The sequence below is a fragment of the Xyrauchen texanus genome, chromosome 1 (genome assembly GCF_025860055.1).
Source record: "Xyrauchen texanus isolate HMW12.3.18 chromosome 1, RBS_HiC_50CHRs, whole genome shotgun sequence".
Lineage (NCBI taxonomy): Eukaryota > Metazoa > Chordata > Actinopteri > Cypriniformes > Catostomidae > Xyrauchen > Xyrauchen texanus.
The window spans coordinates 44,460,881-44,486,000 of record NC_068276.1 but is presented as its reverse complement, the minus strand read 5'-3'; the positions used below and the strand labels follow the sequence as shown (position 1 = coordinate 44,486,000).

Genomic DNA, 25,120 nt, shown 5'->3' with positions numbered 1-25,120 from the left:
TTGCTCACTTGTAAATCACTGTACATTTGCTGGATTTAAATGTAATTGAAACACTTTGCTCACAGAAGCCAGACACAAAGGTCATCAGTGCTCAGCCATTCTGCAAGCTTCATATCATATGCATTTAAACTTATTGGAAACCACTGAGCTAATTTTTATACTTTTAGTAAATTAGATTATGTTTTTTTGTGATGGTGGGTGTGGGTGGGGTCCACAAAGGAATTGGTATCATGAAAGGGGTCCTTGGTTCCAAAAAGTTTGAGAAACTCTTCTTACATACTTTCATAAATATTAATATTTGCCTTAGAAACATTTGATTAATAAGAAACCGATTGGTTTAAGAAGAGCATAAAGCACACATAAAGTGAAAGAAAGAGCAAACGAAAGTATCATAGCTGACCACTTTGAGTAACACAATTAATACAGTGGCAAACCAAATTGACACCATATTGAATTCCCTGCTCTCCAATTAAAGGGCCGATATGTTTTATTCTGTTAGTGCTCAGTAGTCTTATCAGATCCTGCCCAGTCCCTAATAGCTCTCTGTTTCATCATATACTGAGTCTTTTTCTCTCTTCTTCCTCTACCACTGTTTTTTTTTTTTTTTTTTTATAATTTTAATGATATTCTTATTTGTTCTTTGTCTTTGGCATTTTATGTTTTCCAGATTTATGACAAACTGTGAATGAATTTCACTAACAGAATTTAGTCTATTTCTCTAAATTTTGTCTTCACTTTCTCAGATCTACCAGGGTCTGTTAACTGTCTTCTACAACCTCGGTGATGGGGACTTTAACTTGACAGTGCCCTCTTATCGCATAGACAACGGAGAGTGGCATGACGTGCACTTAGATCGTCACGACAGCGAGTTGACCATGCGCCTGGATGGCGGGGGAGGAAGGCGTGAGATCACGGGCTCGCCAGGCCGCAGTCGGGAGATTGTTATTGATCCTGCTGTGGTGATGCTGGGCAACTCATTCCCCACGGGACACAACAAGAGCTTCCAAGGTAAGGTACACATTGGAAGTTCTTGTTCCTGAAGTTCAGCTGCTAGAGGATGGTGATAACAATGCCAGTCATGGGTTTGATTTCCAGAGAATTTGTTACATTTATGCATTTGGCAGACACTTTTACAGTGAATTCAAAGTACCTATTTTAGCAGTTCATACATTCACTGGGAATTGAGCCCATGGCCTCATTGTTGTTAGCGCCAAGCGCTAATAGATGAGATAGAGGACCACTAGGGAATGTGTATAATAGGGATGGGTAGAAATATAGATTTTCTGATTAATTTCTGTCTTCATCTGAATCATTCAGATATCCATTCTTAAAATCCCAATATTGATCTTCGAACCTTTTACTTTTGTGCAACCCTCCACAATGGGAGTGAATCACTTGCAAATGCATCCAAATTTTGATTTGCTGTACAATGAAAATGTCTGTGTGTGTGTGTGTGTGTGTGTGTGTGTGTATATATATATATATATATATACAGTATATAGACACTCACTGAGCACTTTTTTAGGAACACCTGTACTCTGACTTATTCATGTGATTATCTAATCAGCCAATCGTGTGGCAGCAGTGCAATGCATAAAATCACTCAGATATGGGTCAAGAGCTTCAGTTAATGTTCACATCAACCAAAATAATGGGGAACATTTTTGATCTCAGTGATTTCGACTGTGGCATGATTGTTGGTGCCAGATGGGCTGGTTTGAGTATTTCTGTAACTGCTGATCTCCTGGGATTTTCACACACAACAGTTTCTAGAGATTACTTAGAATGTCTCCAAAAAACAAAAACCATCCAGTGAGCAGCAGTTCTGCGGACGGAAATGCCTTGTTTATGATGGAGGTCAACGGAGAATTGGCAGACTGGTTCGAGCTGACAGAAAAGCTATGGTAGGTGGAGTATCAGTCTGGTGCAACTTCACCTACAGACAAGGTGCACGGAGAAGACAAAGTACAACTGAAGAAGATAAATCCAGCAAAAAATGTATTAGATAAAAAAAAAAACTCGTTTCTGCACACAAGCCTTCATCAGAGATTACAAAGTAAGAACAGAGCAGATACAAAGCAGTTATTTAAATACATACAAGAATATCATCTAGCCAATGAGATGGACAGGATAATCTCATCTATCAATCAGCGAACTGCAGTTTCAGTTTTTAGGCAAAAGAGTAGGTCAATAAGAAAACCACACCCATCAAATTACACATCATGGAGACAATTCACTAGAAAAAAACTTAATACAAGACCTGCAAATACAAAACCAATAGACTTCTAAACAAAATAAAATAAAAAAACATAAAATGTGGAAAATTATAAAAAATAATTTATCACCAAATCTCCTCAAATTTTCCTCCCTTCGTTTTCTAATCTGATCCATATTACCACCATTGGCAGAAGATTTAATCACATCAATGCCGAAAAACAAAAAGGAAGATATTGGGTGGTTAAATTCCCTAAAATTCCTCTATATGGGGTTAGTCAAACCCCCTCTTCTAATGGCACTTCTATGTTATGTGATGGGGGTGGGAAGTTTCCTCAACAAACACCCTATTACACAGGCACTGAATCAAATAAATAACGTTTTAGTTAAAACTGTTTATTTTTACAATGTTATTTACATGGTGGCTAAAACTTTTCACATTTTGTGTATTGACAGTTTATGCAATTCCCACATTTAAAATTACCAATTGGTACCTAGCCTGTGAGGGTACTAATAGAAGTTTACTTTGGAGAGCAAGCTCTCACCACTCTATCTCTAATGTCCATTGCTCTTTTGTAGGTGATTAGTGGAGAATCTAAAAGTGTATTTTATAGAAGGGGTCACTCTGAAGAATATGCCAATGTTTGTTAACCACTTTTTTAATGTCAGTAGGTTTATGTGTGTAAGTAGTGTAATAAACAAGGCTAGGTTTTGATAATTGTTTTTGTTGGATGTAAACACATTTCATGACTTTTAACTTGCCCTTTCTTTTCTGCACTCAAAAGCCATTCGTATTTATAATGTCTGTCTTAAAAGAGACATAATTTCTTGTTGTAAAGGCTACGGTAACAAATATAACCACACTGTACAATTATAGTGAACATAATAGCATCTCGGAATGCACAACAGGTCGAACCTTTAGGTGGATGGGCTATAAAAGCAGAAGACCATCACAGGTTCTAATTCTGTCAGTCAAGAATAGAAAGCTGAGGCAGCAGTGGGCACAGGCTCACACAAACTGGACAGTTGAATACTGAAAAAATTTGGCACCAACAGTATGAATCCATGGACCCAACCTGCCTTGTGGCAACAGTTCAGGCTGGTGGCGGTGGTGTAATGGGGTGGGTAATGTTCCCCTTCTGTCACTCACTCGACGTTGTATCAAATGAAGTGACACAAGGGGTCTTCCTTGGGAGCCTTGCATACCTCTGAACTTGAGAAAAGGCCAATGAGAAATTGGCAGACAGAATTTGCATCTCCCGCCCCTGGACATATATACATAGTATATATAAACACTCATTGACCACTTATTAAGAACACTATAATAATACTGGTTAGGGCCTCCCTTTGCTCTCAATACAGCCTCAGTTCATCATGGCATGGATTCCACAAGATGAGACATTCTTTTTAGAATCTGGTCCATGTTGACATGATTGTATCACACAATTTCTGCAGATTTGTCAGCTGCACACCCATGCTGTGAATCTCCCATTCTACCACATCCCAAATGTGTTCTTCTTGATTCAGATTCGGTGACTGGGAAGGCCACTGAAGAACCGAGAACTCATTGTCATTTTCATGAGACCAGTTTGAGTTTGATGTATGTATATATATATATATATATATATATATATATATATATATATATATATATATATGCATTCATTAATAACTTAATTTATTATGCAGCTGAGTCTAGTCTCAAGCTCAAGCCCTCTCCCTTGTTGGCAAACTTGTGTATGTATAAAATGTAATGTCTAAATGCATTATGTTACTTTGGAAAATAAGTAGTGTATAGTATAGTTTGTGTCTTATCCTGTTCTGTCTCTACATGAAATTAAACATGGCACACACAACAGAGAATTGACTAATTAGCCTCATGACGATCGCACTCAAAACGATCACACTGTAAGTTTACTTTCAAAACAGCTCAGAAAAACGCAACCTGATTGTTCAATCCCATTGCTACCATTTTCAGAGCTTGTAGTCTTTTTGAGCTGGTTACAATAGTTTAATTGATTACAATAAGTGGAATAGAATCAATTGTGAAAATGTGCATGGAGAGCTGTGGAAAACTTCAGCATGACATTTTAAGTTAACACAAATGCTGTGTCCCATGATTAGAAATTCAATCACTCAGTTATATCGGAGCATATTGAAGCAGACTCACCTTTTACCACTACATCCAAATAACTTCAGTCAGCAAAAGGACTTAGTGTGTGCATTATTCTGAAAGTGTGCCAGACAAATCTGTATAGCTTTAACAATTCATACCACAATTGCTCTATCCGTAATGATTGCACACTATTGTATTGGTAATAATGAATAAATAATAGGCTCAAATGCACCTTCGGTGTAGAGGGGAGTATAGCTTGCATGAAACAGACAATGGAGAAAGGGAGACAATGACAATGTGACATGAAAGAGAAGAGAAACAGAGGAGGAGAGTGGAGGTGAAATATTCCCTGTGCACAGCATGCATACCGCTGAACTAGTTAGCCTTGGGCACATCCTTTTTGTGTTTATTAAATGCACTCTAAAAGCACTTAAAAGCTAAGGACATGTGTGGATGTGTGCATTATGTCAGGCTAACTTTGTCTAAGTGTGTGTTTTTGTGTACATGATGTACCTGTAAGAGGAGGATTCACAGTTTCTGCTGTATTTGTATTGTGGAAAGAAGATTACTTTGTGTGAAATCATTGTTTCTTACAGGCTGTATGCGTGACCTGAGGCTCAATGGGCGGTATATTCCTCTGGACGGTCAGACCAGAGAGGTGGTGTCAGTGCTCAGTTCCCAGGGTGTTTCTCTGGGCTGTTCCTCCGACTCCTGCAGGAAAAACCAATGCAGTCCCCCATTCACATGTGTGGACCTGTGGAGAATCCATGAGTGCAGGTACACAAACAATCACACTCATGGGTGCCTGCAGGAATTTAATCTGAGTGTATGCTCTGAAATCTGCTTAATGCAACCTTATATCTAGGGTCTTTTTTGTTTGTTTGTTCTTTTTAGCAAAAACAACATCAAAACATTAAACGTTGGTGACTTTGAGAGAAGCATTTATTTTTTTTTTATTATTATTTTCTTGTGTATGCGTAGCATTCATGTAACTATTGGCTAAGGCATTTCTTCCAGTAACCATTCAGAACAAATTTGTTCTCATGCTAAAAAAAAGCAAAACACACCACAACGAATAGAGCAGAACACAAGTGTCTCAATAGGCATTTTTATAAGTTGAAGAATTGAAAAGTGACGCAGTTGTCAAAGACATTAATCTAGCGAATGTTTGCATGGAAAACGATTGATAAATAGCACGAGTGGACCTATCAACACATTCGGTGTGAACAGCCCCTTGTTCATATGACACAGCACTAGTTGAAGTTTCTCAAAGTTATCTCTCAAAAAGACAGCCTGGCTTTTGTTTCAGTTGATTGTATATACATTTCAACCGTATCCAGCGCTGTTTGTTCTGTGTTCTTAAATATCCCGATACAGTTTTGCCGTTTGAGAAACCGCTCCAAATGATTCCGTGAGAGAGCGCTCCGAACAAATTGTACTGAATCATGACTTGACTCAGACTGATTTGCAAGCCCATTTGGCCAATTCACTGAAAAGAACTCAAAATGATTATTCATTCGCCAACAGAAATACGGGACACAATTCATGATTGATGAAATATTCTGAGTGTTTCTCAGGTCAGTTGGAGCACTTGGGTTACACACAGTGCGTATGGCCAAACAGCTGCAGCTGCCACTGATCACACTCATATAATACATGTGAGTCATTCCTGGGATTCGGTAATATGTATTTTAAGTTTTTCAACTACATTTAATTAATACTTTTATTAATTGTCTGAATACTCCATAACATTAGGGACATATTAAGCCTCCAACCAATTATATTTTCCCACCTCATACATCAAAGCCCTTTTATTATCTCCTATTTTTGTCTGATTTGGAAACCTTTGGTTTTCAACACCATCACTGACATACTGGAAGTGGTTGAAAATTATACTACAAAATAATCATCTACCTACTGCTCATCTGTCCATCATACCAATTCAGTGTCTACAAATATAACATTAATGACAGTTTTCTAATTTTTTTCTAGCATATTATTGGTTACTTTAAATACTTCCATTCATTTCCAACAATATATTCTCTTTCCCCGCCTGTCGCTCACTTCGATGTTGTGTTGAAGAAGCGACACTAGGGGTCTCTCTTGAGAGCCTCGCGCATCTCTGAACTTAAGAAAAGGCCAATGAGAAATTGGCAGACAGAATTAGCATGTTCCGCCCCCGGACATACGGGTATAAAGGGAGGGAAATGCATTTGTCCATTCAAAATTTAGTTCGGAGCCGAACGGTTGTGTGATCAGCTGTATTCACTGACTGTTCACTTCATCTCTACAGAGCGTATGCTGTGGCGCATATCAGCGGCTTTCTCCATCTCTGCAAAACAGTGCAGCTTTGCCCCTGGGCGCTTCGACAGCGTTTCTAAAAGAGAAAGAGAAAGCCAATTCAGCCGCCCCCCGAGCCGAGGCGATGAATGCGATTTGGGGCGTACAGAGGGCTCTGTTTCGCCGAGTAAATCCCCACAAACCACCCGCCCCCCCAGCACGCTCATTTGCTTCTGTTCGTGCTCGAGGTGAGAGCGGCTCACCTCACAGCCAGTCTGTTTACTCCCTCAGACCCCGCAAGCTGGATATTGATTTCGCCGATGCATCGGAGAGCATCAATGCGCCGTCTGATGCTGATGACTTGACTGGGCTGCCACCTCCGGGTCTGCTCGTTCAGTCTGAGCCTGACGCGCAGATGTCCGCTAGGCTTGCACGGAACGCATTGAGTGCGGAGCGGGACAACCCCCCACTCACCCCTTACGGATAGACAATTGGTTCTCCGGGTCAGGGCGCCACTCATAGCCAAGCGTTCCTGAGATGGACGACCCAGGGAATGAGACGTTTGCTCCGGAAGGGTTAGCTGATAAACAAACAAACAATAATAAAAAAAATCAACATCAACAACCAACTGATTGAAAATCTTGGAAAAGCCCATAAATAAATGCATAATACTTCATGGCACATTTTCAGTTTATCTGACATCAACATGCAGTAACAATGACGTCTTCAGTCATCTTCAGTGACCGATTTTGATTGGATTTCTCAAGGACAGGGTCCTGTGTCTACTTACAGTAAATCACTTACTAAAGTGATTTACTGTAAGTAGACACAGGACCCTGTCCTTGAGAAATCCAATCAAAATCGGTCACTGAAGATGCTTTTAAAGCAGGTGTAAACAGAAAACTATCTCGGCTGACCACTTGTGATCAGATCACCGGAGACTGTTGTTAATACCAGGTGTAAACAGAATCTGTTCCCTGTCAAAAAGCTACACTTATGATGCTGTGCTGAGTTAGCACTTTGGGAACAATTTTAGGTGTGGCTAGCTGTGAATATGTGTGCAACACGTCAATAAAAATTGACCGGAATTAAAAAGAAAATGACTGAAAGACAGAGCAAGCGTTGTGTGTTCCCTTGTCTACGCTCTATGGCTGAGAGGACACATATAAGTTTTGCTTTGTATGTTTGGGGGAAGAGCATGCTGCTCTCGTGTTGGGGCATGGCGGGATCGCGAGCATTGCGATCAGTCTCAGTCAAAATGCTTTGCACTCATCTTGCTTACTTCCGTGAATCAGCACCCACACTTCAATCGTGGGGCTCCAGTATGAATCTGGCTGAGGAGCGAGAGACGTGTTCGTCCCTATCGCTCGCTCTCACCCCAGATCCAGCTGGTCCTTCCCATAATCCTGAAGCACGCTGTGGTGCCTCTTCGATTCATTAGGGGGACCTTGAATCTCTTGAGTCTGTGGACTTTGAGTTACCCACCTCCGAGCATTCCAGGCATGATAATAAATCATCGGAGGAATTACTAGAGGTGATTACTCATGCGGTGGCCAAGTGAACAAGAGACCCCCCCAAACGCTCCAAGTTGGAGTACAGGTTTCTGTCTGGTGGCCAGGGGAAGGGAACGCCTCATCAGTCCCTTCATTTCTTTGATGACCTCCATGACAAGCTCTCTCGTTCATGGAGGAAACCCTATACTTCCCGTGTCTACGTGCCCTCAACGTCGATATATTCGACTATCGTGGGTGCTAAGACACAGGGGTATTCGTTGAAAAGACCCTCTCTCCTGACAAAGCCGTTCAGGACGACCTCCACGCTAGTAGGGAAGGCTTATCAGGCAGCGGGTCAGGCTGGTGCTGCCCTGGACACTATGGCAGTGTTACAGGAATACCAGGCTGATCTGCTGAAGGACCTGAGTGCGGGCACCACGCTCGACGAAGAGGCTTTCTCCGAGCTTTGAAGAGCCATGGATCTATCTCTCCGTGCGACCAAGCAGACGGCCCGTGCCATTGGCCGGTCTATGTCTGCTTTAGTCAGCACGGAGAGACACTTATGGCTCAACATGTCGGGCATCAGAGATAAGGTTTTCCTTCTTGATGCCCCGGTTTCGCCTTCTGGCTTATTTGTTGATGCTATGAATATAGTTATCACCAGGTTCCAGGAGGCGAAAAATCACAAGGAGGCATTCGGGCAGTTCCTTCCTCAGGGGATGGGGCCGTCGGCCACCCAGACCCGCCCCAGTCCTTCTAGAAGGGAGGCTCAGAAACAAAGCGTTGGGAGTCATGCTCCCCCTCATAAAGACTGGGGACAGGCTCGTTGCCCACAGCAGCCCCAAAGTAAGACCTCAGGGGAGTAATTTCTAAGCCCTCTAAACCCTGACGGTCTTGCGCCCAGCCTTGTGGGGGTAGCCCCCCTCGGGACGGGGCGCGTGTATCATCCAATTTGACCCTCCCAGTACCCCCACGAAACCTCTCCATTCCCGCCACCTCTGGTGTATCGAGAGTTTGAGGCTTCCTGCCTTAGTCCAGGACGCGGAACACTCGACATCTCCTCAACAGAATACCCATCTCAGAAAACCTGCAGCGTGGAAACTTCTGCCAGGTATTTCTATGTGGGTACTCAGAACAGTACAAAAAGGCTACATAATTAAATTCGCTCACCGCCCTCCGCATTTCAACGGTGTGGTTCAACTACCGTGAAACCGGAGCAGGCATGTCTACTGTGGAAAGAACTGCGAAATGTCTTGGTCAAAGGGGCCATAGAACATGTTCCCCTTCCAGAGAAAGAGTCAGGTTATTACAGCAAATACTTCCTGGTTCCCAAGAAGGGTGGGGGGTTGCGTCCGATCTTAGATCTTCAAGGCTTGAATTGCTCAGTCAGGGCATTCAAGCTGAAGATGCTAACTATCAAGACGGTTGTGTCACAAATACAACATCACGATTGGCTGGTCACGATCGATCTCATGGACGCATACTTTCATATAGAAATTTTGCCACAGCACAAGAAGTTCCTGAGGTTCACTTTCGGGGGGCGAAGTCTTCCAATATCGGGATCTTCCGTTCAGCCTAGCCCAATCACCCCGCACATTCACGAAATACATGGATGCAGCACTGGCTCCTTTGCGACTCCGGGGCATCTGCATTCTGAATTACGTAGACGACTGGCTGATACTAGCACAGTGTCAAGAACTGGCAGTTCAGCACAGGGATATTGTCTTAGCTCATCTGGTTTCTCTGGGTCTGAGGCTCAACGTCAAAAAGAACGTTCTCTCTCCCACTCAGGGAATTATCTATCTTGGAGTTATATGGAATTCGATCATGATGCAGGCACAATTGTCTCCCGCTCAAATCATGTCAATTCAGAACACCCTGAGCAAAGTCAGGCTAGGCCAAGGTTGCACTGTTTGTCAGTATCAACAAATACTAGGTCTTATGGCGTCTGTGTCCTCTGTGATCCCTTTGGGCCTTCTGCACATGAGACTGTTTCAGTTGTGGCTAAAAGCTAGGGGATTTCATCCAAGGGCCAGTCCCCTAAGGCTAATAAGGTATACGCGCCGTGCGCTTAATTCCCTTTCTATGTGGTTCAGACCCCGGTTTCTTACTCTGGGTCACACTCTAGGAACATCTTGTCGTCGCAGGCAGACGCTTCCCTGATGGGCTGGGGAGCGGTCTTAAGTGGTCGTCCAGCTCAAGGGGAATGAGAGAGTAATCAGCTTGATTAGCACATCAACTGCCTCAAGTTGATGGCTGTATTTCTGGCCCTGAAATACTTCCTCCAGCATTTGAGAGGCTGCCATGTCCTGGTGCAGGTGGACAACACAGCAGCAGTCTCTTACATAAATCATCAAGGAGGTCTACGTTCACGTCAGCTGAATACTCTGGGACGTCAGATTCTCCTTTGGGCCCAGGGTAGGCTCCTGTCACTCAGGGCAGTTTATATCCCTGAATGTCTGAATATGGGAGCAGATTTATTGTCCAGAAAGAAAATACCGATGTGGAGTGGAAACTCCGGACTTGATGGTGCATACATGGCCCAGAAAGCGCCTATATGCATTTCCCCCAGTGTCTCTGCTCCCGGGAGTCTTGGCCAGAGTTTGCCAGCAAGGCTCCTGCCTCTTACTGATAGTGCCGTGCTGGCCGAAAGGGGTATGGTTCTCGGAGATAATGTCTCTCCTCGATGGCTCACCTTGTGCAATTCCGGACAGGAGGGACCTTCTGTCTTAGGCACAGGGGACAATATTTCATCCCCGGCCTGAGTTGTGGAACCTTCATGTTTGGCCCCTGAAGGGTACCAACTAAGGGACAATGGGATTTCACCTGAAGTGAAAATTCTAAATGCAGACCATTCTAAATTCAGACCATTCTAAATGCTACGGCTCCCTCTACTAGAAGATGTTATGCCGAAAAATGGGGTGTCTTTGAAAGATGGTGCAGTGCACATAATGCAGATCCAGTTAATTGCCAGATTGCTTCAGTTCTGGACTTTCTGCAGGAAAAATTGTCAGCAGGCACATGCCCCGCCACTCTCAGGGTCTATATGATTGACGGGTGCCATTGGGGAGACATCCTCTTCTCGCTCGCTTCATTTGTGGCGCTTTGTGACTGAGGCCTCCTGCTAGGACCAGGACCCCTTCATGGGACTTGGCAATAGTCCTTGAAGGTTTGGTTGAGACCCCCTCGAACCTCTAGAGTCAGCGTCTGATATACTTCTGACTCTCAAGATGGTTTTTCTAATGGCAATCATCTCTCTAAAAAGAATTGCGGATCTACAGGCTCTGTCTGTCTTGCCAGCCTGCTTAGATTTTGCCCCAGGAATGTCTAAAGCAATTTTGCACCCTCACCCTTACTACCTGCCTAAGGTTCCTTTCTCGACTTTAGATCCTGTCACTCTCGAAGCCTTCTGTTCCCCGCCGTTTACAACGCCGGAGCAGGAAAGACTTCACAGACTTTGTCCAGTCCGTGCCCTTCAGATTTATGTCCACTAGCCAGTGGCATAAGTCAGGGCAACTATTCATTTGCCATGGGGGCCGCAACAGGGGGGCAGCCGCCACCAAACAGACTATGTCGCACTGGGTGAGGGACGCTATTGCCCTGGCCTACGAGGCGCGTGGTGAAGCTTCGCCAGTAGATATCAGAGGGGTCGCCTCTTCTAAAGTCTTGGCTAGAGGTGTCCCTCTGCAGCAGGTTTGTGATACGGCAGGCTGGTCCTCTCTGCACACATTCATAAGATTTTATAGTTTGGATGCTCATGCTACTCCGGGCTGTTATGTCCTTGAGTAAACATCACAAGCTCATGTCTGAGACTTCTCATGCTCTTGTGAGCACACTACACAACCGTAAGGGGTCCGGGAATCCACAGTGCGGCGGCATGGGTATTCTCGTTCCCAAAGCGCTAACTCATAAGTGTAGCTTTTTGACAGGGAATGTCTCGGGTTACTTAACTGTAACCCCTGTTCCCTGATAAAAGCGGAACGAGATGCTGCACTTCATTACCGCACTGGGATGCCCCAGGACTGCTCTTCAGACTAAATACGTGATGATGCACCTGTGACGCATCTATTTATAGCCCTGCTACAGGTGCATCCAATGATGTCACCGGCAGAGGCTATAAATTCCAATACATTTTCATTGACGTGTTGCACACATATTCACAGCTGGTCACACCTAAAGTTATTCCCAAAGCGCTAACTCAGCGCAGCATCTCGTTCCGCTTTTATCAGGGAACAGGGGTTACAGTTAAGTAGCCTGATACGTTTCCCACACACACTCTCACATTCTCCTGTAAACAAGCCTCAATTCACTGCTGTGAAGTCTTCTCTAATCCTTACTATGTAACACACACACAAACACACAAACAAATGCTGTAGGGGGCTCTACTTAGCTAAGCCTTTCCTGCACCTTGGCCCTGGGGTTGTCTGTAAACATGCCTAAGCCAAAGACTGTTGCATGATTCGTGTGGGCTGCTTTTCGCCATGGACCCATCCAAACTTCTCCCTCTGCAATGCCCACTAGAGCTGTTGTGTGTGTTTGTTTGTGAGTGATTTTGAATAACTTCAGGTATTGTCTCTGACTTGCCAACAGGCTGCCCTATTCTCACTCTACAGGTGAAACTCGAAAAATTAGAATATCGTGCAAAAGTTCATTAATTTCAGTAATTCAACTTAAAAGGTGAAACTAATATATTATATAGACTCATTACAAGCAAAGTAAGATATTTCAAGCCTTTATTTGATATAATTTTGATGATTATGGCTTACAGCTTATGAAAACCCCAAATTCAGAATCTCAGAAAATTAGAATATTACATGAAATCAATAAAAAAAAGGATTTTAAATACAGAAATGTCGGCCCTCTGAAAAGTATAATCATGCATATGTACTCAGTACTTGGTTTGGGCCCCTTTTGCATTAATTACTGCCTCAATTCGGCGTGGCATGGATGCTATCAGCCTGTGGCACTGCTGAGGTGTTATGGAAGACCAAGATGCTTCAATAGCGGCCTTCAGCTCTTCTGCATTGTTTGGTCTCATGTCTCTCATCTTTCTCTTGGCAATGACCCATAGATTCTCTATGGGGTTCAGGTCAGGCGAGTTTGCTGGCCAATCAAGCACAGTAATACCATGGTCATTGAACCAGGTTTTGGTACTTTTGGCAGTGTGGGCAGGTGCCAAGTCCTGCTGGAAAATGAAGTCAGCATCTCCATAAAGCTTGTCTGCTGAAGGAAGCATGAAGTGCTCTAAAATGTCCGGTAGATGGCTGCGTTGACTCTGGACTTAATAAAGCACAGTGGACCAACACCAGCCGATGACATGGCTCCCCAAACCAACACAGACTGTGGAAACTTCACACTGGACTTCAAGCATCTTGGATTGTGTGCCTCTCCATTCGTCCTCCAGACTCTGGGACCTTGGTTTCCAAATGAGATGCAAAATTTGCTCTCATCAGAAAAGAGGACTTTGGACCACTGAGCAACAGACCAGTTCTTTTTTTCTTTAGCCCAGGTAAGACGTTTGACATTTGAAGCCCATGTCCAGGACCCGTCTGTGTGTGGTGGCTCTTGATGCAGTAACTCCAGCCTCAGTCCACTCCTTGTGAAGCTCCCCACACATTTGAATGGCCTTTTCCTGACAATCCTCTCCAGGCTACGGTCATCCCTGCTGCTTGTGCACCTTTTTCTTCCACACTTTTCCCTTCCACTTAACTTTCTATTAATGTGCTTTGATACAGCACTTTGAGAACATCCAACTTCTTTTGCAATTATATTTTGAGGCTTTCCCTCCTTGTGGAGGGAGTCAATGATGGTTTTCTGCACAACTGTCAGGTCAGCAGTCTTCCCCATGATTGTGAATTCAACTGAACCAGACTGAGAGACCATTTAAAGGCTCAGGAACCCTTTGCAGGTGTTTAGCTGATTAGAGTGTGACACTTTGAGCCTACAATACTGAACCTTTTCACAATATTCTAATTTTCTGAGATTCTGAATTTGGGGTTTTCATAAGCTGTAAGCCATAATCATAAAAATTATATCAAATAAAGGCTTGAAATATCTTACTTTGCTTGTAATGAGTCTATATAATATATTAGTTTCACCTTTTAAGTTGAATTACTGAAATAAATGAACTTTTGCACGATATTCTAATTTTTCGAGTTTCACCTGTATATGAGTTTGTTAAGCATACTCCGTTCTGGCTGCAGGTCACATTGGGTTTCTATGCTGTGTGTGTGTTTCTGTTAAGATTTTTAGAGGAAAAATCAAGATTTTTAACCATGTATTCAGTCTTCAAATGTTTAATTCTATTAGTGCTCCATCTGTACTTTGCTGATCTCTCGGGCAAAGTTAAATTCAATATTTGATGTGGAGCTCATTTTATTCACACAGGAGTTTAAATGTACCAGTTCACTGTGAACTATTTTGTGTTTACACAAGTTAGGTGAGTGTGGGAAGTTTTTGTTATACAAAAAGTTTGTTAAAGTGATAAAAGTTTCCCTTTCATATTCATCAGTGCTTTTTTACTTTCTGAATTGCTTGCCTCACCAAACAGAATTGTAATTTGATTGCTTCCAAACAAGTTTTGCTAAAACTAATTTTAAAGAAATTATTTTCTCTTTGACTTTTATTTTTTGTCTTTGTCTCCAATCCCAGGTGTCCCCAAGGACACATGGTCAAGGCAAACTCCACTGGCAAGTTCTGTATGTACACACTCTGTGCCAGTCGCCCGTGTCACAGGGGCACATGTGTGGCACAATCTCCCTCCAAATTCACATGCCAATGTCCAGAGGGCTACCGTGGCCGGCACTGTGAAGTGACTCTGGCCATTTACCGAGATGACGTAGGGCTCAGTTTCAGTTCCCTCTTCGCCATATGCATCTGCTTTATGGCCCTCCTAGGTAGCTATATCCAAAAAATTTTCTTACCCCTCTAGTGATGCATGTTAAAGGGTTTGTTCAACCAGAAATGAAAATTCTCTCATCATTTACTCAGCATCATTTCATTCCTAACCCATAGGCATTTTGTTCCTTTGACAAACACAAAAGGAGCTCTTTAGCACACTGTCAAGCTCCAAAAATAAAATAAGTACCCTGAGAGTAATCCATTCTTGTGCAATTTTCAGTATATTCCAATCTTCTGTAGCCATATTATAGCTTAATGTGAAGAATAAACAGAATTGAAATGACATTAGGGTGAGAAAATGGTTTGTTTTTCAATGAACTACCCTTTGTGCTTGCCTGTTTTGCTGTGTTTCTGTGCGTCTTGTGCAACATGTTTACTGTGCTACATATATTCAGCCTTATTTTACATTATAATTAATATAAGTTATAATATTAATGATAGTTATTTTTATAATGCATTTATCCTGCCTTTTATCCATCTTACTTATCTTAAGCATATAAACTACAATTATTAATAATGGCAATTATGGCACTTAATAGAAGTGTGACTCAGAACATTAATGAATGTGATTTTTGCTCTTAAAATTAGCTAATTAACTATGTGCTTTTGCGATGCCCTTTTGTTGAAGCTTACAGTCTTTAATAACAGTTTAATATAAAGTGGATAGTTATTAATATTATTTTGTTTAATGGTAATGTCTTTCATATTCATAACTCACCTTCATGCAGATATTTTTAGGAGTCTTCGATTAACATGTACACCCATTGTTTCAGCTGCAGAAGTATTAATTGTGGTCCCCACAATCACTGACCCTCATGTATTTTTAAAGATATTTTGGTGGTAAGCACATAAATATTCTAATATTGTGATTATGTGCCATGTATTTATTCAAATGCCTTTTCCGATTTTTATGTAGGAGCTATAAGAGTTTGGTATTTATTCCTTAAATATGCCCAAGGTACCTATTCATTGTGTCATCATGCATTGTGTTTTGCACCCATTGTCTGACCGCGCTAAAGAACACAGTCTAAATAATCAATGATCATGACAGGTGAAACACAAATTAACTCCCTTCATTCCAGCGTCATCATCTCCCTGCATAGCTGTGCTCGGCAAGGCCAAAGGGAACCAAACAATAATTTTCCTCTACGCACAGTTTAGTTCCAATATAGACTTAACATGACCTTATTCATTCTCAGCTCCAGTTGCTTTTTAAAGTGTTAATTACTTGATTTGTAGGCACACATTGTTCTATTTACCCAAGCCAGGCTGGAAATTGAGATCAATGCACCAGTGTTTTGTGGAGAATTTCAATAGTGCAAAAAAATTTAAGTAGCCCATAAGGTTTTTGTCCACTCCTTTCTCTGCCTCCATCTTTATTTCTGCATTGTTTTGCTGGGTTCTATCCTGTATTTTTGGTGCAATGCCAAAGAGAGGCAAGATGGGACTCAGAGGAATAAAAGATTCAAGCTCTCTCGACACCATATGAAAGTCCTGGGCACAGTGTTAAGAAGATTGTTTCATGCTGTAAGGCGGTTAATAGGTTTAGCACTCTCTGCTAACACAACGCCTCCACATAACATGCCAGTCCCAGAAAAGCAACCCACTGCTGACGAACATATCTCCACTGGAACAGCAGAGAGGAAAGTTTCAGCCATTGAACCCCATGAGTAGACTAGAGAGATGCAGAGAGATGACTCTGAACCGGAGGGGAGGGATTTACTTTTAGGCTTTATTGTGGTTTATTTTGGCAATGCCAAGTGTTTGCTCTGTGTATTCAATCAATATTTACCTCCACAGGCTGAAACTTATTGCCATGTTTACCAGTAGCAGGTGAATTGAGATGAATTTAGTGGCTATTTTTTATTATTCTATTACAGAATATATGTGACCTGCTTCATAATTTTTTGTCACTTTGACCCAGAAACAATTTTTTTGTTTTATGCACTAAAGTAAAAAGGAAAGTCTCAGCCAATATTTAAATGGATATGTCTCTGGAATGGTTTGGAGTAGAAACATGAGAATCACATCATTAGAAAAGCCAAGACTTTCCTTTTTTTAAGCGCACATTGTATGTTTTTTGGGGGGTAAAAGTGACTCAAAATGATTATGGACGTCACATAATTTAGTCTTGAAGGCGATATAATTATTTAGCTATTCTTTCTTGTATCTTCAGGTCATCTCGTCGCAGTCAGCCTATTCTGACCCATCTTAGATCCATCGTGATATTGTTCTTCATAATTTGGTTTTGGTGGTGTAATGCAAGAAATATTCCACATATACTGTATGTAGTGTCACATTAGTCATCCTAGATAAACCACTGATGAAACATTTTACACAACAGGAAAAGTTTTTAGAATGCATGTGAGTTGTGACATACAGTATGTTTTCTTAAACGGCTTATGTCTTTGGATCTAATCGCTTTTGTCACTTACATCAGCAAAGATCAGACTATAGTTCTTATAATTAAGTTAAAACCATGTAATGTGGTTGTTCCTAATAAAGTTACTAGCCAACTTGCGAATTTTACTCACATTTGGCACTTGGTGATGACAGCGTAGGAGTTTTGATATGAGGAATCTGATTCAGAGATATGAAATATACTGTCCCATGTTTAAGTAGTCTAAAATAACAAACCTCTGTGTACATATATATTTAAGGGCTGGGTACTGACTCCATGATGACCCAAAATTAGTACAAAATACTGTCCTAAAAACACTCAACAGAGAAGCATTGTTTGACCTCTGTTACACGTGGACTGTCAAACATCTTTATACAGCAATCATGATATGGAGATTTGACATTCACACAGTTTTCAGTTGAAGTCAGAGGTTTACATACTCCTTAGCCAAATACATTTAAACTCATTTAAACAAATACATTCGCAATTCCTGACATTTAATCGTAGAAAACATTACCTGTCTTAGGTCAGTTAGGATCACTACTTTATTTTAAGAATGTGAAATGTCAGAGTAATAGTAGAGAGAATGACATAGTTCAGCTTTTATTTCTTTCATCACATTCCCAGTAGGTCAGAAGTTTGCATACACTTTGTTCGTTCTTGGTAGCAGTGCCTTTAAATTGTTGAACTTGGGTCATAGATTTGGGTAGCCTTCCACAAGCTTCTCACAATAAATTGCTGGAATTTTGGAACATTCCTCCATTCCTCAGGTGTTTAGGCATCCTTGCTCGCACATGCTTTTTCAGTTCTGCTCACAAATTTTCATATTGACGTCAGGGCTTTGTGATGGCCACGACAATACCTTGACTTTGTTGTCCTTAAGCTATTTTGCCACAACTTTGGAGATATGCTTGTCGTCATTGTCCATTTGGAAGACTCATTTGTGACAGAGCTTTAACTTCCTGGCTGATGTCTTCAGATGTTTCTTCAATATAACCACATAAGTTTCCTTCCTCATAATGCCATCTATTTTAGGAAGTGCACCAGTCCCTCCGGCAGCAAAGAACGCCCACAACATGAAGCTGCCACCCCCATGCTTCACGGTTGAGATGGTATTCTTCGACTTGCAAGCCTCACACTTTTTCCTCCAAACATAACGATGGTCATTATGGCCAAATAGTTCAGTTTTTATTTTATCAGACCAAAAGACATTTCTCCAAAAAGTAAGATCTTTGTCCCCTTGTGCATTTGCAAACTGTAGTCTGGCTTTTTTTATGGTGGGTTTGGAGCAGTGGATTCTTCCTCGCTGTGCAGCCTTTCAGGTTTTCGCTATTTAGAACTTGTTTTACTGTGGATATAGATACTCGTCTACCTGTTTCATACAGCATCTTCACAAGGTCCTTTGCTGTTGTTTGGGATTGATTTGCTCTATTTAGCACCACATCTCTAAGAGACAGAATGTATCTCCTTCCTGAGTGGTATGATGGCTGTGTGGTCCCATGGTGTTAATACTTGCATACTATTGTTTGCACAGATGAACATGGTATCTTCAGACATTTGGAAATTTCTCCCAAAGATGAACCAGACTTGTGAAAGTCCACAGTTGTTTTCTGAGATCTTGGCTTATTTCTTTAGATTTTCCCATGATGTCAAGCAAAGAGGCTCTAAGTTTGAAGGTAGGCCTTAAAACATCTACAGGTACACCTCCAATTCAGTACACCTCCTATCAGAATATGATTGGCTAATTATCTGAAGGATTCACATCATTTTCTGGAATTTTTCAAGCCGCTTAAAGGCACAGTTAACTTAGTGTATATAAACTTCTGACCCACTAGAATTGTGATATGGTCAACAAAAAGTGAAAAAAATTACTTGTGTCGTGCACAAAGTAGAAGTCCTAAACAATTTGTCAATACTATAGTTTACTAATATTAAATCTGTGGAGTGGTTAAAAAAAAATGTAATTACTTTTTTAATGTAAACTTCTGCCTTCAACTGTATATGCATTGCATTTTCAAAAGATGGAATTTAATGATTTTGGTTTATAGTGCTCTTTTACAGTCTCTCTTCCCTCGACTCCCATGGCATCCTTTTTTATGCCTTTGTGAACAATTTAATTTAGTATAGAGACTTTCTGTGAAGTCTCTTGAACTCCATGTTCATAATCTTTCTTGAATTTTGGTCATATGTCCTCTGAGATTTTAAAAAAAAATAAGCTCAAGTACCATTTGTACTTTCTACACTTACATAAGGATCTCAAGGTTTAAATTTTTTTTCTTCTTCAACTAAACCAAGACCAAGGATTTCTAATTTCCACATCTCCATTTTCCCCCCTTTTCTAATTTCATTGATTTACAATATGTGGTCTTGAAACTGTCAAACAATGTGTTTGATTTAGGTAGAAGTTGTCATTGTAGGTGTTCAAAAGCTGTAGAAGTTAAAATTCACATGTCATTTTTAGCATTTCTTTCTATTTAACACTCAGATAGTCTACATTGCGACTCAATGTTGAATTGTGCATCACTTTTGTATCTATAATTTTAAATGTGTGGCACTGTTCATTACATTGCAATAATGTGTTGAAAACATACAACATATAAACACAGGTGTGCTGAGGTGCTAATAGATTGATTCATGTATAGAATTTGTAGTGTCAGATCCCTCATTATTGAACTGTCAGATGTAGGATTTTATATGTAAATAATTACTTTAAGAATCTTGGGCGCATTCAACAACCATTATATGTTGGGAATTAGTGACTTTGTGACAGGGTATATTTACAACTGCCAGCATTCATCACCAATTATATGTAGGGAATTTACATAATGGTTAGCCTTATGGCTTTAAGCTTATTCCTGTGTCATTTTCCGACAACTAATGCAAATAATTTATCTCAAAGGGAATCTTGATTCGGGGGATAATATAAGAATTTATCTTTTCATAAGATCAACGTCTTTGGCCAGCAATGAGTTGATCAGAACATAATTTTATTTCATTGAGTAATAATACTTTAAATGTGGTTGAAAATAATATCACAATTAGATTTAAACAATGTTTATGAGCACACAGCTTTAGGATCGACAGATTTCAAGGGACCAATATGATTTGATAAAATACACAGTCAAATTTTCAATACAAAAATAAAATGTTGTATTCACAGTCTTTGAATAAAAACAAGACTGTATTGCTAATCTACAACATAAAACTAATCTAACACACATAGACAAGCAAATAAAAAGTTTGGTGAGTGAGCTGTAACAGTGGGTGAATTGAAATTAGCGAGAGGGGTTGTCCAGGCTGGTCTTTTAACCATTACTGTTTGGTCACAGCCTGAAGAGGCTCAAAGCCATTTGTAATATAAATTATTACACATTGTATAAGTGTGTATCATGTATGCACAAGGTCAGAATAATGCATTCTATGACTCTAACCACAGTTATGCATCATTTGATGCATGTTGTATTTAAAACTTGGTTATGTGCGTCGTGAAGTGTAAAGTCAGATTTGAGTGGGTCCAACATTTGTGTCAAAGTTCACAGATCCTTTTTAGCTGCTGTTTGCTGTATAACAATCAGGTATCATGATTCCTCTTAGATTGATTTTAAGCAAAGAAATTGGAAATGTTCAAGAATTTGATGGAGTCTGCTTTTGCTCTGTGTCTTGGTAATTAATTTTAGTAGGCATGTGCGGAAAATGAAAATTTAGAAGTCAACTTGTCGACTATTCTAAAAAGTAACCAACCTTCAGAAAACAGTATAAATTATTATTATTTTTTAAAGTGTTTAATCAACCCTTTTAAAATACTTAATGTATTAATATAATTCCAGGGGCATTAAACTTCAACGTGCTCACCTTGAATTATGATTGTACATTAAATATAGAACATGACACGCATTCACTGAATCAACATTAGCAAATATTTATTGAAAACAATTGAATAAAATTGTGCAGGACCAATAGAGCAACCTAGCCTGTTTTAAATGGAATTAACCTAGTAAAAGTTACTTAACACATTAAAACAGTCAGGACATTGTTGATAAGCCAAATCTACAAGAGAAAAAATATGCGCTGAAAAGTTGCACGTATTTCACTGCGTGCAGTCGTGCATTAGCCATTGATCTAATATGACAGCTGTTTGGTAAAGAATGTTATCCAATAACAGTTATGGAAAAAATTCAATTAAATAGGCCCATGATGTTGCCAACAATAAACCTAATGGATTCTAAACATGACGTTGAAAAAAGCCTTCTTAATCAGCAGATTAAAAAATGGAATACCTTGCCTAAAACAGTCGTTCCCTTTTCAAATAGCTACACTTCTGATGCTGCACTGAAAAGCGCTTTGGGAACAGCTTTAGGTGTGACCAGCTGTGAATATGTGTGCAACACGTCAATGAAAATTGACCAGAATTTATAGCCTCTGCTGGTGTAACCATTGGATGCACCTGCGGCAGGGCTATATATAGATGCGTCACACGCGCGTCGTCAGATTTTTTGGTCTTCAGATCACTCTGTGTTTATGTGCTTCACGAGCCTGTCAGAACTTTCTTTCCTCTGTTAGGAGTTAGAATTTGTTAGGCAGTGCGCAGAAAACCTTTTCTCTTCTTTCTCTTCTTTCAAAAATAAAAAAAGAGAGAATGACTGAAAGTCAGAGCAAACGATGCATGTTCCCTTGTTTACGCTCTATGGCTGAGAGGGACACACATAAGTTTTGCTTTGTTTGTTTGGGGGAAGAGGATGCTGCTCTCGCATTGGGGCAGGGCGGGTGCGCTTATTGCCATCTTCTCTCTGTCAAAATGCTTTGCGCTCGCCTTACTTCTGAGAGTCAGCGCCCACACTTCATTCGTGGGGCTATTGTATGGATCTGGCTGACGAGCGAGAGACGGGTCCGTCCCTTTCGCTCGCTCGCTCTCTCTCCAGACCCAGCTGGTTCTTCCCGTGATCTTGAAGCGCGCTCCGGTACCTCTTCAGTTCATGAGGGGGACCTTTAATCTCTTGAGTCTGTGGACTACGAGTTACCCACCTCCGAGCATTCCGTGCATGATAGTAAATCATCAGAGGAATTACTCAATGTGGTTACTCGTGGGTGCTGAGACATGGGGGTATTTGATGATGCTGCCGGTTGAAGAGACACTTGCGGGTTATCTCGCCGGGTTTGGCATTATACCTAAAATGTCCTTCTCTCCCCACTAAGCCATGCAGTACTACCACCACGCTAGTGGGGAAGGCTTATCAAACAGCAGGTCAGGCTGGTGCTGCTCTGCACACTATGACAGTGTTACAGGCATAACAGGCTGATCTGCTGAAGGAGTGCGGGTACCATGCTCGACGAAGAAGCTTTCTCTGAGCTTCGTCGAGCCACGGACCTATCTCTCCGTTCAACCAAGCAGACAGCCCGTGCCATTGGCCGGTCTATGTCTGCTTTAGTTAGCGCAGAGCGACACCTATGGCTTAACCTTTTGGGCATCAGAGATAAGGACAAAGATTTCCTCCTTGATGCCCTGGTTTTGCCTTCTGGCCTGTTTGGAGACGCTATGAATACAGTTATCTCCAGGTTCCAGGAGGCAAAAAGCCACAAGGAAGCATTTGGGAAGTTTTTTCCTCGCCGCACTCAGGGGGTGGGGCTGTCGGCCACCCAGACCCGCCCCGGTCCTGCTAGAAAGGAAACAAAGAGTGGCGAGTCATGCTCCCCCTCATAAAGACTGGGGACAGGCTCGTCGCCCTCAGCAGCCCCCAAAGCAAGACCTCAAGGGAGTAATTTCTAAGAGGAAGAAACCCTGACGGTCTTGCACCCAGCCTTGTGGCGGTAGCCCCCCTCGGGACAGGGCGCGTGTATCATCCACTCCGGCCCTCCCGGTACCTCCTTGAAACCTCTCCATTCCCGCCGCCTCTGGTGTTTCGGGCGTTAGAGGCTTCCAACGACAGGAGGGACCTTATGTCTCAGGCACAGGGGACAATATTTCATCCCCGGAGCGAATTTTGGAACCTTCATGTTTGACCCCTGAGGGGTACCAACTGAGGGACACAGGGCTTTCTCCAGAGGTTTTCGAGGCCATTTTAAGTGCTAAGGCTCCCTCTACTTGGAACAAATCTCGGTGAGAAGTGGACCTCTTCACCTCAACAAACAGTGCAATGTCTCCCCTTCTCTCTGAGTCAGTTTCTTATGGCGATTACCTCTCTAAAGAGGATTGGGGACCTACAGGCTCTGTCTGTTTTGCCAGCCTGTTTAGAGTTTGTCCCAGGAATGACCAAAGCAATTTTGCACCCTCATCCTGACTACCCGCCTGAGGTGCCTTTCTTGACCTTAAATCCGGTCACTCTCGAAGCCTGCTGCTCCCCGCCGTTTACAACACCGGAGCAGGAAAGACTTCACAGACTTTGTCCACTCTGTGCCCTTCAGACTTATGTCCACCACACTAGCCAGTGGCATAAGTCAGGGCAACAATTCTTTGCCATGGGGGCCGCAACAGGGAGGCAGCCGCCACAAAGCAGACTATGTCACAATGGGAGAGGGACGCTACTGGCCTATGAGGCGTGCAGTTAAGCTTCGCCAGTAGGTATCAGGAATTGCCTCCTCTAAAGTCTTGGCTAGAGGTCTCCCTCTGCAGCATGTTTGTGATGTTTGGATGTTCCTGCTACTCTGGGCTCTTATGTCCTTGAGTCGACATCTCAAGCTCATGTCTGAGACCTCACGCTCTTGTGAGCACACTACACAACCGTAGGTGGTCCGGACAGACACAGTGCGGCGGCGTGGGTATTCTCGTTCCCAATACACTTTTCAGTGCAGCATCAGAAGTGTAGCTTTTTGAAAAGGGAACGTTCGTGTTAGTTAAGTGTAAGCCTTGTTCCCGGAAAAAGCGTAACAAGATGCTGCGCTTCATTGCCGCACTGGGATGCCCCAGGACTGCTCTTCAGACAAAATACCTGACGACGCGCCTGTGACGCATCTATTTATAGCCCTGCCGCAGGTGCATCAAATGATTACACCGGCAGAGGCTATAAATTCCGGTCAATGTTCATTGACGTGTTGCACACATATTCACAGCTGGTCACACCTAAAGCTGTTCCCAAAACTTTTTCAGCACAGCATCTCATTCCGCTTTTTTCAGGGAACAAGGGTTACACTTAAGTAACCCGAGACATTTTCTAGGATACTTACTCAAAAGCATATATTTTTTGATGAACAAAATTAACATGTTAACATGGTCACCTGAGGCGGCTATCCTGCACTTGAAAAAGCCTGCACAGTGTAAAAATAACATGCAAGCACACACAGATTTTAAGAAGACTCAAAACTTGAAAACATTAATAGGGACTTTCAAATATTTGGAAATCCGATTCCCACACCACCACCGAACTACTTTGCTGAGTTTGCTTGTCTAGCGAGAGGACGTTTTCCTGCACGTGCCGCGAGTGAGAAAGGGAAGAAGCACGCTCAGCCTGAAGTGAAATTAAACTTTGTATCTGCTCCAGATATCTTGTATTATGAATTCTATTTAAAATATGCAACCTTAAAATGACAGTAATTTAAGCACAGCCTCTGTAAAAATCTAAAGCGAAACGTAAATGTGTTAAAATGTTGATCAGTTTAATGGTGGGCAATATTAACTGACTAGTAATTCCATTGTCAACTAGCAGCATCAGAACCGTTTAGTCGACTAGTCTCGCACATCCCTAGATTTTAGCACATGATGATTGTACTGACTATCACCTCTGC

At 41.8% G+C, this 25,120-nt stretch overlaps 1 protein-coding gene across 1 annotated transcript in view; it reads left to right on the top strand.

The window, feature by feature from the left end:
• Nucleotides 1-25,120, top strand: part of LOC127659863 (neural-cadherin-like) — a 422,183-nt gene that overhangs the window by 355,034 nt on the left and 42,029 nt on the right. Inside the window, exons 29-31 of the mRNA XM_052149856.1 lie at nucleotides 744-1,008; nucleotides 4,927-5,107; nucleotides 14,755-14,999. Of these exons, the coding sequence (XP_052005816.1) occupies nucleotides 744-1,008; nucleotides 4,927-5,107; nucleotides 14,755-14,999 (691 nt within the window). The remainder of the gene's footprint in view (nucleotides 1-743; nucleotides 1,009-4,926; nucleotides 5,108-14,754; nucleotides 15,000-25,120) is intronic.